Raw genomic sequence first — 13,862 nt, 5'->3', positions numbered from 1 at the left:
AACTTTACCCAAAAAAAACTATCTACTAGCAAGGTGATAAGGTTTTATAATTCCAAGCTTTGATTCTCTCATTTGCTCTTTTCGTTTAAAATTGTTTATCTACATTAAATAAAAAAATTATAATAATAAAAATTTATATTTTTTTATTTTAGAATTTTCTTTTTTTTTTTTCTGCTCCCGCAAGGTAAAGTGCAACTCTAACGGTTAATATTTTAAAAAAAAATTCAAATTTTAAATTAAAAAGCATTGATAAAATTTATTTTTGGAATGCTTAGTGGGTATTTAGCGCTCAATGGCCATGCTTAAACCATTGAGTGTTCACCGAATAAGCACCAAATTGCCATTAAAGTGACTCTAATATAACACAGATAAAAAAGAGCATCAATTGAATCTCATTTATCTTTATTTTGAATTTTTATTTTTTTTAAAAAAATCTTATTAGATTTTAAAAAAAATCTGAAAAGCTTATATTAAATAATTTAAATTCAATCAATCCAAAAAAAAAATATAATAAGGATTAAAATAATTATCACGTCCTTGAAAAATGTAAAATTTCTTGTTACCATTCTTTTAGTTAAGATTATGGAAAATATTAGGAAGATAAAAATAAAAAAAATAAAAATAATGCCATAAAAAGCAGGAAAAAGATTATAAGATTTTCTAGGGGGGTTATAGTAAAAACTTCATTTAATAACCAGGTCTAGCGTTGCTTCCGTGCTCTCCAACGGCCTGTTTTTATTCCCCCTTTCGTTCGCATCTCTCCCTCAAACCCTAGAACTGCATCACGATCTAATTCGATATTTTTTCTCGGTTTTGGAGCCCTAATCCCATCGAAATCTCTCCGGTTTCTGCTATAATTCCATCGATCAGGTAATTTTCTTTCCTCGGACCTTGTTCTTTCTTTTAAATCCAGGGTTTTTTTGCTTGAAATAATTATTTTTCGCCTGTTTTAGATCTTAATCTCTCGTTATGTATCTTAGTGATGCCTTTCTATGTTCTTGTTGTTTTCCTTTCAGTTTATGTTTCATTTGATTGTTAATCTTTTTTTTTCCGCTTAAATGAAGGTGTTTTTCCTAGATCTGCTGTTCAAAATAGTGAAAAAAATGTAAATTTTCTTTTTTTTATTCTGATTTGTTGTTTATTTTTTTGAAAATTTAAGAAAGATGATTTCTTGGAAATATAGATCTTCTTTGCCCGAATTTTAGATCTCTGATGTATTGAGTTCAATCAGAAGCAGGGTAAAAGAGAAGAATTGTTGTCATGGGGATCTTCGGATTTCCCCTGGTCTTGTTGTTTGTAGTGCTAGTGGTGAACCCTGGTGATGGATTCTATCTGCCCGGAAGTTACATGCACACTTATTCAGAGAATGAGCCCATCTCAATCAAGGTGAACTCTCTCACCTCGATTGAGACTGAGATGCCCTTCAGCTATTACAGCCTTCCTTACTGCCAGCCCCCTGAACCTGAAGGCATCAAGAAAAGTGCTGAGAACCTAGGTGAGCTTCTCATGGGTGACCTGATTGAGAACTCCCCCTATCGATTCCATATGTATGTCAATGAGTCTCTTTACCTTTGCACCACACCTCCACTGAATGAGCATGATGTCAAGCTCCTGAAGCAAAGGACTCGTGATCTTTATCAAGTCAATATGATTCTTGACAATCTCCCTGCCATGCGATACACTGATCAGAATGGGGTCAAGGTTCAGTGGACAGGGTACCCTGTTGGTTATACTCCAAGTGGAAGCAATGATGATTATATCATTAATCATTTGAAGTTTAAGGTCTATGTTCACAAGTATGACGGTAGTGGTGTTCAGATAATTGGAACTGGAGAGGATGGGGTGGGAGTTACTACTCTGAATGAACAGAAGGCGATGGCAGGGTATGAGATTGTCGGGCTTGAAGTCGTTCCATGTAGTGTGAGGCGTGACCCGGAAACTTTTTCAAAGCTTAACATGTATGACAAGGTGGACCCTGTGAGCTGCCCAGATCCTGAGAAGGCTCAGGTGATTCGGGAGCAGGAGAAGGTTTCATTTACATACGAAGTGGAGTTTGTTAACAGTAATATTAGATGGCCGTCACGATGGGATGCATATTTGAAGATGGATGGTGCAAGGGTTCACTGGTTTTCGATTATGAACTCTCTGATGGTCATCTTCTTTTTGGCCGGTATTGTTTTTGTTATATTCTTGAGGACTGTAAGGAGGGATTTGACGAGATATGAAGAACTTGATAAAGAAGCACAGGCTCAGATGAATGAAGAGCTGTCTGGTTGGAAGCTTGTGGTTGGTGATGTCTTCAGAGAACCTACTTGTTCGAAGTTGCTCTGCATAATGGTTGGAGATGGTGTTCAGATCACGGGGATGGCTGTTGTCACCATCGTATTTGCTGCCCTAGGGTTTATGTCTCCTGCATCCCGGGGAATGTTACTGACAGGAATGATTATTCTCTATCTATTCCTTGGGATATTTGCTGGATATTTTGGAGTTCGCCTGTGGAGGACCATAAAAGGTGGGTCAGAGGGGTGGACATCTCTGTGTTGGTCAATTGCTTGTTTCTTCCCTGGCGTTGTGTTTGCTATCCTCACCATTCTGAACTTCATACTTTGGGGGAGCAGCAGCACAGGGGCTATACCGATCTCATTATTTTTTATTCTGCTTTCATTGTGGTTCTGCATATCAGTGCCACTTACTCTTTTAGGAGGTTTCATGGGAACCAGGGCAGAGCATATACAATTTCCTGTCCGTACTAATCAGATCCCTAGGGAAATTCCTGCAAGGAAATATCCTTCATGGTTGCTTGTCCTCGGTGCTGGAACTTTGCCTTTTGGTACTCTTTTCATTGAGCTCTTCTTTATCCTGTCCAGCATCTGGCTTGGTAGGTTCTATTATGTCTTCGGATTCCTACTTGTTGTCCTGCTCTTGCTTGTGATTGTCTGTGCCGAAGTGTCTGTGGTTCTGACCTACATGCATCTCTGCGTTGAGGACTGGAGGTGGTGGTGGAAAGCTTTCTTTGCTTCTGGTTCAGTTGCGCTCTATGTGTTCCTGTACTCCATCAACTACCTGGTATTTGATCTGCGGAGCTTAAGTGGGCCTGTTTCTGCTATATTGTATTTGGGCTATTCTTCAATCATGGCTTTTGCTATCATGTTGTCAACCGGCACGATTGGCTTCCTGATGTCATTCTACTTTGTGCATTACCTTTTTTCATCTGTGAAGATTGATTGAACATTTATGCTCGTCCTTCGTCAAGCTCAACCATTTCATCGGTTGCAAACTATGCCTGGCTGTTTGGTTAAGTCAATTGTAATGCTCAAGTTACTCACCTTAAGCAACAAGTGGTTCAAAACCTTTTTTTGACAGAATGAAATATCCTTGAATACTATCCAAAGACAATCCTTTGCTCTCTGTCATTATGTTATTTAGTTGAGTTTGTTAGTTCTGTACTGAATCTTTTTGATGACTTCTTGGATTCTATCGTGTAGTTGAATTTCATCAGTCAAGCCTCACTTGGCTTGATGATATACGGTTTTAGACTGCCTATTTGTTGGATGCTATTCTACTGTTTGTGAATGTTGTGATAGGTCTTGCAATTCTTGACTTGAATTTTTGCTAGTTTGCTTCTGCTGTTATGATCATCTTCATGGATGATAGATTGAGGTGGTGTTTCATTCCTGATCATTTTGATTTATCAGTAATTCTGCTGTGGAATTCATGTGCTCAGACTGAGCTCAAGAATGGATGTGGTATTCACCTCTTTAAGTTTGATCACCTATTGTAATGTTTGGATGAAATAACAGAAAAGAGCATTAAAGCTCTTAATCCTGAATTAAGAGTTGGAGTAAGAAATTATTCTGGATTAGGATTTTTTTTTTAGAGATAATTCTGGATTAGGATATTGTTATGTTCTTAATCTCTTTAATAATATTTGGAAAAACAGGATGCTAAATCCTTCTGATTCCACAAAAGATGCAAGGAAATGAATGACAGACAACTCAAACTGAAGATCATGAATCCATTGATTTGGAAATTTGCACAGGAGTTAAAGCTCAAACAAAATAAAGCAAGAATTGAAAATAAGATGCTGTCATTTTTCTTGGCTCCTTTATGTTCACATAAACTGTCCAAATGAAATGGAACAGATTGTGATCCTTGATGTTTTATTACACAATCTAGGTCACACCCTGCGAAGAGCCTTCGGTCAGATAAATCCATTGTAAAAATTCACTCTTCATCATCTTCGTCATCGTCATTGTCTTCGAACCCGATCCAGTGAGTGAATGCAAAGAGGAACTCTTTGAAAGTCACCATTCCATTCTTATCCCAGTCCATCTCCTCTGCATCATCAACAAACAAAAAATTTGTCCTAAAATCTTACTCAGTTATCAAATACAATGAACTCAACACAGCTAGATGTCAAGAATCAATCAGTTCACAAGCACACTCCTGTTCAAAAGATAATGTTCAGCTTTTGTTTTTTAATTTTTAATTTCGTGATAAAACTATGCTAGTGTACAGATAAATTTACACTGTAAGAAAAGTGTTTAAGCATGTAATTAAGATTAAAAGGTAGAAACACTGACCAAATCTTCTCATGGCTATACGACCGGACGACCGCTCACCTCCAACAGTCTCATTTATTGCTTGCACCATCTCATTTCTGCTAACATATCCATCCTTATTCTTGTCCAAGAAAACAAAGGCCTCAACCAATGTCTCAAATGTTGCCTCAAGGTCTGGTAATCCCATGCGCCGTTTCTAACATTATGGTCATGGAACACAAATATCAAACTTTCCAATTTGCTACAATACAATCACCCAAAGCAACTGATCTAGTTTTTTTTTTAAAAAAAAAACTTCACTCTGAAACACAAAGTTCAAATTGTATCAAGGATACTCCGTGAACGGCACCCAATTCCTTGAGAAGATATACCAAGCAAAGGAGAACAATGAACTCATTGAATTTCATCCCCATGTCCTTGTTTATATCACAAGCCTCAAAGAGATCACTGATTTCATCCTCAGTAAATGAAATTTCCAATTTGATGAAACAATGCTTTAGCTCCTCTTGATCTATTGCACCATTCGAATCTTCATCTGAACAGAACCATAGAAAAAACAGGGATATTAGCCGGTATTTCTTCTAGGCTTCAATATTTATTTCCACCTTTGTTTGGTTAAGAGGATGTATAAAAATTAAAGAACTCACCAAACTGCTGAAAAATTGATCTACATTTCTTTAAATTCTCGTCAATCTTTGGAAATTTGAGAATGAGGCTATTGAATGATTTCATAGAGCTCCCTTCAGCTGCCCTCCGTTGCATTGCATTGACCATCTCAGCCTCAAGTTTTGACACTTGGGTGGTCTGCTTTACTGTTTCGGTTTTCCCGATCATACCACCCATTTTAATGCACTGAAAAACAACGCTGGGGGTATACACCAAGTATCCACCTCTAGAATAAAAACATAAGCATATATCAAAGAGTGATTTTTAAAAAAAACTTTTTGCGCGACAAACATCACAGGGAAACACTTGGTAAAAGTAAATCCGATCATCATCCATTAATTCAGTCCAGAACCACTGTAAAACTTAACAAACTTGTCTTCACCCTTCACTCTCAAATAAGCCATTTTCTCCTCAAAGTGGCACACTTAATTATATAATTTGGTTAGCTTTCAACTTAAGGAAGGAAATAAGTATTTCTGCAATGACATATACTTTCACAATCTCACCGAAGTAAAGCTATCCATCAAAGGCCAAATCCAATTAGCACATTTATCTTTGTGGCCTAAAAAAAATCTTATTTTGTCAGGAAACAGAAAGAAAAGAATAACATCAGCTTCAAACCCACCATGTATAAGAAAAGAGAGAAGGGATCATTGTAAACTCAAAAGCAAAGTTGAAACCACAATCAGAGATTGCAAGTCCACAGAAACCAGAACCACAAAACCTTCGTTCATGAAATCAAACCAGTAGTTACAGTGCAAACAAAGTATAAACTTGACTCTTTTATCATGCTCAACCCTAACAAATCCTAGAAAGAAATTACCAGCTTGCATCCATTAAATCCCAATACCAATTGAACAAGGAACATAATATTACACTAATTCAAGCAAATTTAAGTTACTGAACACATAAATAGGACAATAGGTAAGAAAAAAAAAACCCAATATGCACCTTGTTCTTCCCTCTTGTTCTTCTGCTGAAACTTCAGTCAACTGTCAAAGTTCATAAAAAACAACTATCAATAACAAATAAACACCACTCACAAAAAGTATGAATTGACTTCAAAATCACAAAAATTAAACACAAATGACAACAATGATGCATGACCTTGCCTGGTTTTAGGTCCCCAAACTATATCTACTTCATCAACACGGAAGAAAAACAAAACAGAAACAGATTGATTCAATGAAATTTGAGAGAAAGGAGAGAACTTTGAATCGGAGACATGAAATTCAGACAAAGATTGATTGAAAGAGGGGAGCGAAAACGAGAAGGATTAGGTTGGTGTGGTCCTTTCTCTCTTGCTATAAAATAATAAATAAATAAATAAATAAATAAATAATAAAGAAAGGACTTGAATGGAAATTGGTGAATGGTGTTGAGAGCATGATAGCAGGCGCACGGTCCACGTGTACACACGTGAGAAGATGATACACGTGACATCTTTGTTAGATATTTTTTTTTTAAGGATCATGTGATCTTCTGTTATTCATCAAACAGCAAACAGCATTCGCCAACCAATACTAGTTTGACACTTCAAGCATTTTTACAAATGTCACTTGAACCATTGATTAGTTCATCCCCACTTATACACACACTTTTTATCTTTATCTTGCTTGTATCCCACCAATAAATCCACCAATCCCTTAATTTTGATGGTATAGTGATACAAAATAAATGAAGAAGAATTAAATTTAATAAATAAATATATATATATATATATATATATATATTAATACATCTAGATAAAACGTTCTCTGTGGACATCCATAAATAAAAAATCTGTTGATATTCAATTATCAGTTGTTATAGATCACGATTTAAAAAATAATTACTGTATTAATTGATATTTATGTATATTGGCTATTGGATTAAGATCCAACGAATAATAATGAATATCTATATATTTTTTTATCGCCCATACATAAGTAACCCTAATAACAATAATTTAAAAATATAAAATTTAAGTCTTTCTCATGATCACAACAAGACGAAGGGGAGGCGGCAACATACAAGATGATAAATTTTTTTTATGGCACTTGTGATAGAGATGAAAGATAACAGTGGGGAAGGTTACAGAGGGTGAGGAGTGGTTAAAGTTTTGATTATGAATTTTTTTGTTTATTTGCCTTTGTATTTCGTTAAAAATTAAATTATAAGGAGGAGGATAAATTTGTTTAATTTTTATTAGATTACGACTAGTCATTGATCCAAGATATTTGGAGGCAATGCAACTAGTCTTAATCCAACATATGAGGTAATGTAATTACAAAGTGTGTTTTTTTTTTTTTTAATATTTGATTAATGGCAATTTCATTAATATTACCTGTGCCAGTACTACAAATTTTTTATTTAAAAAAATCCCGATAAAATTAAAAAAAAAAGCCAATAGTATAAGAGATCCTTACAAGAAGCACAAAACGGAAACATAAGATCAACAGAAAAACAAAATAATTAATGATAGTCCACTAGTAATGGAGCGAGAAACAAGATAATCAGACAATACCAAAGCTTTTACTAGGACGTGAGTGCCTCTAGAAGAGGTCAAGAAACAAGACAAGACAAACAACGCTGGCTAATAGACTAGCCAGCTCGATCAACAGTGCTATAATTTCAAAAATTATAATGTTATGAGAGTCAAATTTATTCTCTTAAAAAAATTTCTATTTCAAAATATTCAAGAATTATATGCAATTTGAACGGTATATATATAGAATTGTAGCATCGTGTAATAAGCCGGTTAATACTTTTTCCCTTGAGCAATTACTTTTTTGGGTTTAAATTGAATTTTATTAATTGTGGATTATTTTTTTAAAATAAATATAAAACTAAATTAATGGAACAAATTTTAGTATCTGCTCCCTTATCCGAAAGTCGAAAACAGATAAAAGGTCCCTGCCCGAGAAAGGTTAACATATTTAACTGGCTAGCTTGGAAGAACAAGATTCTTTCTCTTGAAAACCTGGCCAGGCGGCGATGTAACAGGCTACCGACGGACACATGTGTTCTCTGTAATTCCAATGTTGAATCGGTAGATCACCTCTTTTTAAATTGTCAGTTCTCTAAAGAGGTGTGGGCGTACCTCAGTAGTTTTCTTCAACTGACAGCGCTTCCCCAGTCGATGTCACTCTTGTGGAGCGACTGGAGATCTACCCTACTTCCCGCGGTCCGAGTGTTTGGGGATTGGATTGTTAAAGCTTTTGTGTGGTCTATTTGGCTTACACGAAATGATTACATCTTTGTTGATAAATGTGATAATTCTCTTATTGTCATGAAGAATACTGCTTATTTGCTGTTGTCTTGGTTATCTGCAGCTCCTGAGGGTTTGAAAGTGAAGCTTGATGATCCCATCTCTTCCATCAGGCGCAGCTTAGAGTTCACTAGACCTTATTCCGAGGAGGTGGAGGTCACCTCCCTGACTGAGGTTGATCAAGGTGGTGGGGAGGAGTAGTGGGTTTGTAGATGTGGGTCAGGAGGAGACCCTTTGTTTTTTCATTTTATCTGGTTCTTGTATTTTGTTCCACAGCTAGTGGGATGTCTGTATACCTTTTTTGTTATTAATACATGTGGTTTATCCACTTTTTCAAAAAAAAAAAAAAAAAAAAAAAACAGATAAAAGGTTTTTAGGTTTTTTTTTCTGCAAATGCATAATGAAAGGAATAAACTTGTCCAATAAAAAGAATAATATATCTCTATCTAAGCAACTTTTCATAAATCTCCCATGTTTATTCTTCATTTATGATTAAGAAAATTCTTTGTCCTTATCCACTCTAGCTCTCTTGATCTTTGACTAGACAAATGCCAAAGACCGGTAAGAGCTTATAGGTAAAGTATTTGTTCTTTAATGATGCCTAAGTGCTCAAGCTCTTAGGGTGTGTTTGGATGATGGAATAGGAATGGAGATAGGAATAGGGGTAATGAAGAGAGGGATGGGAATGGGAGTAATGTGGAGGGGATAGAAATGAAAACTATGTTTGGTTAGAAAGGGTTATGCATTAGGAATGTAAAAAATAAGTGTATGATATATGAGACAATTACCTTTATACTCTTTTTAAAAAACAATTATGTATATATATGTTTAATGACAATTAAGAATTATTAACTTAATTAATTAAGTTAATTAATTAAGTTAATTAATTATTTTATTAATTAAGTTAATCAATTATTTTATTAACTAAATTAATTAAGTTAACACAATTAATTATTTTATTAACTTAATTAAATAATTTTATTAATTAAGTTAATCAATTATTTTATTAACTAGAATTAATTAAGTTAATTAATTAATTAAGTTAACACAATTAATTATTTTATTAACTTAATTAATAAAATTAATTATTTTATTAATTAAGTTAATCAATTATTTTATTAACTGGATTAATTAAGCTTAATTAATTATTTTATTAATTATTAATTATATTAGCTTAATTAATTAAGTTAATTAAGTTAATTATTAAAGTTAACTAAAGATGGTTAGGTTTTAAGTTGGGTTATACAAATAATATTTTTATTTTGAAATGGGCAAAAATGTAATTTCAAATATCATTAATGGATATTTCCCCCAATATGGGGTGAATGACTTATGCCTTTGGGGGAGGTAATGAATTCCCCCAGCCCTCAATGATTACATGCACAAAAGAACATCCATACAATGGGAATAGAATGTGTAATCAATGATTACCCTACCAAGGGTAATTATTGATGTCATCCAAACACACCCTTAAGAGGAAAACTCTTTTGCACTAGGTAATGGATTCAAAGTTTTCCTTTGCCTTGAGGTGAACGAAGACGATGCTTGAGGTAAATTAGGTTTTTGACAAAGGTGAACTCACCATAGCCCAAGAGCTTAGTGCATTCCACCAATTCTTAATTAATCATATTCAAGACAAATGAGAACCTTGGGGAGAGAGTTAATTACATGGTTCCGAGGAAAATGAAAAACCTGATCATGGGAAATTAGGAAATGGGTGGATTGGATTGACCATTGATTGATCTATGTGAGGGAGTGTTCAATGAGACAAAAATCATGTAAATCTACCTATTTTTTATGTGGCCCATGATGCACCGTCTGGTGCTAGCTAGGGTTGCAAACTACTAGTACTATATTTTTTCTTTCCTCCTACAGATTATAATAATGAGAGATATGGCTCCACCTAGAGGCTAGAGTTAGTAATAGGATTAGATCTTAAAGAAAGAGAACTGGCAATTGGAGAATTGGTGAAGGGAGATTCCTAAACTAGGTTAATATCTCTCTTGAGTGCATCAACACAATGGGAAGTGAGAATTTGGGTGAAATCTCTTTATAACTTGTCTCACTTTGGAAGGTGATCAAATTCTATGTATCTCTTTAATGGGGTTGATGCTCTCTCAATTCATCTTTTTTCAAGAGAGTTTTCATGTTAATTTCTAGGCATGCTAATATCATCCACATCATTGGGCATCACGCAAGCAAACACAAAACCTTCAATGCAATAAAAAAGAAATAAGATATAATACAAATCCACACTGCCTAGGGCTTTGCAAAAATATCCGAATATCCAAGGATGATTAAGTTATTATGTTATAGATGTTCACAACAAAATGATAATAAAGACATCATAAATAAATGCATTTTTAAATCATTTCGGGGCGATTTTAACCGTTGAAAGTAATTATGTGACGGTTTTAAAATAGCTGCGAATATTGACGTTGGGGGCACATTTTAGAGTGATTTTTAATAATGACCCAAACATATGCATTTAGCGGTTATAACCGCCACTAATGACATGCATTTCAAACAAACATTTGCATTTCCTGGCGGTTTGGGAGAATGTTAGAATCGCTGCGAAATGATCATTTTACAACAGTTCATAACGGCCGCGAAATGTAATATCATTCTTTTTCTATTGCATTTCTCAACAGTTTTGGTGGCAATTCAAACAACGGCGAAATGTGCATTTCAAACCATGTTGCATTTCTTGGCAGCTCAAAACGGCCGCAAATACAAATTAAGTTTTTTTAATTTTAATTTTGTTGTAAATACCCATTTTCATTACAATATTATACCTGCCAAAGTTTTATTAAGTTACATTATACTCCATTCAAATACTAATAAAAAAAATAAAAATATGTTTCATAAATAAAATTTATCAAAATATTTGTACAAAAGATTGGGCATTAGTTCAATTGAACAGTTACATCAAAGGGATTTGTTTTTTGTTTACATTATGAATTACACTTGACAATAATAGTGTTGCATTCATGGCCTTCGCACTTGTTATTGCCTGCATAAACAATAGATCTTTCATTAATTGATTAAAGCAAAGAATGATTCACATAAATTCATATATACAAGGATATATACTTTGTGACACCATGGTAGATAGAAGCACCTCTAGAAAACCCACTACTTTTTCTGAATTTATAATTACACTAACTAGCATTAACATATACTCTGGTTGTGATACTTAAATATGCCTATGAAACATATATATATATATATATATATATATATATATATATATATATATATATATATCAAAGAGATGCAACATATTCCTGTATGGTTATATATATGCTTCATTTCTTCTACCTCCTCATAGTTAGTTATTTGAAAATATACAACATTAATTATATATATATATATATATATATTAAAATACACACGCATCATGTTGTAACATAGATATATAAACATGCACAATTAAATACTAATTAACCCATCATCGACAGGGAGAAGCCACCATGCCTAAGAAAAACATTTGGTTTAATTTGTTCCTTTCTTCCTCAAACTTGGACATAATAGTGCATGACCTTCATGTGATCGGTGGAATGGACTATAAGATTTGGCGTTGGGATTGTAGAGCATCCTTTAATGTCTAATCTTTCTAGATCTTTTCAAATGATGTTGGGCTTTGGTGCCTCTTGAACAAGATCTTGTGGTAAGAATTCTTACCACATAAACTTGCCATATTTAATTAGCTCACCAAGATAACAAAATTTTTATTTTGGATAATCTCGTTGAGTGGATTGCAAATGAATCTCAACATTAACATATGTGTTTTATCATGCAGGGGAATCTATTGATCACCTATTTCTTGAATGCCCTTTAGTTTCTTATATATTAGATGATGCTAGGCAAATTTTTGCTCTTACTTTAGTGTTGGTCATCCTAAAATAGTAAGGGTGATACTAGTGTAACTGGTCTCAAGAATTTTCACAAGATAATTTGTTGGAATATTTAGTTAGAGCAAAACAACTATATTTTCTATTACATTGCTTAGCTCTCTCATTTGATCATTGTCAAAATTGATCACATACTTTTTGCTTGAATTTTTGCACTTTTGGAGCTGGAGAAAGCTAAGTTAGAGGAGTTAGGTTATGACATTCAAAAGAAGCCTCACCTTAGGGGGGTTTTTTCGCTTCTAATTCACATGGATTTTTTTTCAGTAATCCAGATCAATGTCCTCACGTTTGCAAGCCAAGTGATTTTGCTAGTTAATCTCCCTGGTCCCACTTTAGTCCATCTCCCTAGTTTATGCTACCTAGTTTTTTTGTTGTTGTTGTGTTAACGGTCTTCTCCATCTCTGGTAGACTTGGTGCTTTCCTTTCTCTCAATCGTGTTTTGCTTCGATAAATTATGGTTTATTCATTTAAAAAAATTATAATTAAATTAGTGTTTTCTTTTTCTTTAGATTAGAATAGTAATGCACTAACTAATTCCTTTTTGATTAGTATTGATTATACTAAATTTCGTTTAAATTAAGTACAAATAATATTTATTACATAATCGCCCAACTTGAAAAATAATTATATATAATTCTATCAAAATTCCAAATTGTTGTTACTTTATTTCTCTGATTCTTAATCCCATTGATAGGCCTCAATCAAAGCTTAAGAACAATGAGGGAATGGAATTCCTCTTGAGAAGAAAACCTTGATGATTTTATTTATATATATATATAAAACATGTGTAACCTTTTCTATCAAGAGACAGAGTTTTAAATACAATGACTTAACAAATTTAACAACTAGCTAAGCTTATCTCTAAATAAAAGGACTCAATAAGTAATAATATTCCAATAACAAACCAACTAATAGCTTATTGACCTAGATTGCACATATGTATTAACAATAATCAACTAACATGAAATTCTTAATTGATACCCGTACAGACCTCTCAATCTGTGAGGTGTCCAGCCCTGTTTGAAGCTCTAAGATGGATGTATAACTCAATATTGAGTTTGTGCATGAATTATTGTAGCAACGGGGATGCAGAGAATGGCTGTAAACCTCACTGGAATTTTCGATCTCTGATAGTATCTTGTAGCATATGTCTTGAGCGATGCAACCTGACAGCAATATTCTTATGCGATGAAGAGAATTTCGAGAATAGTCTGTAAACCCTCACGGACTCATCGTAGCACCCCCGAATGAGTTACTTAACTCTTCATTCTCTCTTCAATGAATAGGGTATTCTTGAGGTTTCTTGAGAGAAAAAGAAAGGGAGAGAGGGCTACGGGCTAGGGCTTCAACATCCATCAAAGGGGAAGCCTTGAAGACATCCTAGAGCTTCAGATCCGAGCTTGTGAGCTCAAAGAAGAAGAAGTGAAGGTATATTTGTACTCTTCTTCTTCATTCTTGTAAACCTAAGCT

The 13,862-nt window shown here is 34.1% G+C and overlaps 2 protein-coding genes across 5 annotated transcripts; one reads left to right on the top strand and one right to left on the bottom strand.

Moving 5' to 3' along the window:
- The first annotated feature begins 708 nt into the window (after positions 1 to 708).
- LOC120277307 (transmembrane 9 superfamily member 12) lies at positions 709 to 3,555 on the top strand. 3 transcript variants are annotated; one of them, XM_039284098.1, is made up of 2 exons: positions 709 to 870; positions 1,238 to 3,555. In XM_039284098.1, the coding sequence occupies exon 2, from the start codon at positions 1,261 to 1,263 to the stop codon at positions 3,226 to 3,228; it is 1,968 nt and encodes a 655-aa protein (XP_039140032.1). In that variant the 5' UTR covers positions 709 to 870; positions 1,238 to 1,260; the 3' UTR covers positions 3,229 to 3,555. The 3 variants fall into 3 exon arrangements, with proteins under 3 accessions (XP_039140032.1, XP_039140031.1, XP_039140029.1); XM_039284097.1 differs by having other exon boundaries at positions 1,235 to 3,555; XM_039284095.1 differs by having other exon boundaries at positions 1,232 to 3,555.
- Positions 3,556 to 3,995: 440 nt separating this feature from the next.
- Positions 3,996 to 6,543, bottom strand: LOC120278122 (probable calcium-binding protein CML21). 2 transcript variants are annotated; one of them, XM_039285038.1, is made up of 6 exons: positions 6,336 to 6,543; positions 6,180 to 6,220; positions 5,210 to 5,454; positions 4,898 to 5,097; positions 4,584 to 4,758; positions 3,996 to 4,337 (listed from the first exon to the last, which is right to left on the bottom strand). In XM_039285038.1, exons 3-6 carry the CDS (start codon positions 5,403 to 5,405, stop codon positions 4,225 to 4,227), a joined length of 684 nt encoding a protein of 227 aa, XP_039140972.1. In that variant the 5' UTR covers positions 5,406 to 5,454; positions 6,180 to 6,220; positions 6,336 to 6,543; the 3' UTR covers positions 3,996 to 4,224. The 2 variants fall into 2 exon arrangements, with proteins under 2 accessions (XP_039140972.1, XP_039140973.1); XM_039285039.1 differs by having other exon boundaries at positions 6,341 to 6,543.
- Between the last annotated feature and the right edge of the window lie 7,319 nt (positions 6,544 to 13,862).

Source organism: Dioscorea cayenensis, chromosome 15 (genome assembly GCF_009730915.1).
Source record: "Dioscorea cayenensis subsp. rotundata cultivar TDr96_F1 chromosome 15, TDr96_F1_v2_PseudoChromosome.rev07_lg8_w22 25.fasta, whole genome shotgun sequence".
NCBI classification, from domain to species: Eukaryota; Viridiplantae; Streptophyta; class Magnoliopsida; order Dioscoreales; family Dioscoreaceae; genus Dioscorea; species Dioscorea cayenensis.
Note: the sequence above shows the minus strand (reverse complement) of the source record. Positions and strands in the feature narration are given on the sequence as shown.

Bases quoted from the DNA above. Each gene is read 5' to 3' on its own strand.
- LOC120278122 (XM_039285038.1), bottom strand. From the start codon at position 5,405: ATGGGTGGTATGATCGGGAAAACCGAAACAGTAAAGCAGACCACCCAA. The intron at 5,098-5,209 runs GTGAGTTCTTTA...GGTTCTGTTCAG, and splicing joins ATCAATTTTTCAGCAGTTTG to ATGAAGATTCGAATGGTGCA. The intron at 4,338-4,583 runs GTCAGTGTTTCT...TTGATGATGCAG, and splicing joins TATAGCCATGAGAAGATTTG to AGGAGATGGACTGGGATAAG.
- LOC120277307 (XM_039284098.1), top strand. From the start codon at position 1,261: ATGGGGATCTTCGGATTTCCCCTGGTCTTGTTGTTTGTAGTGCTAGTG.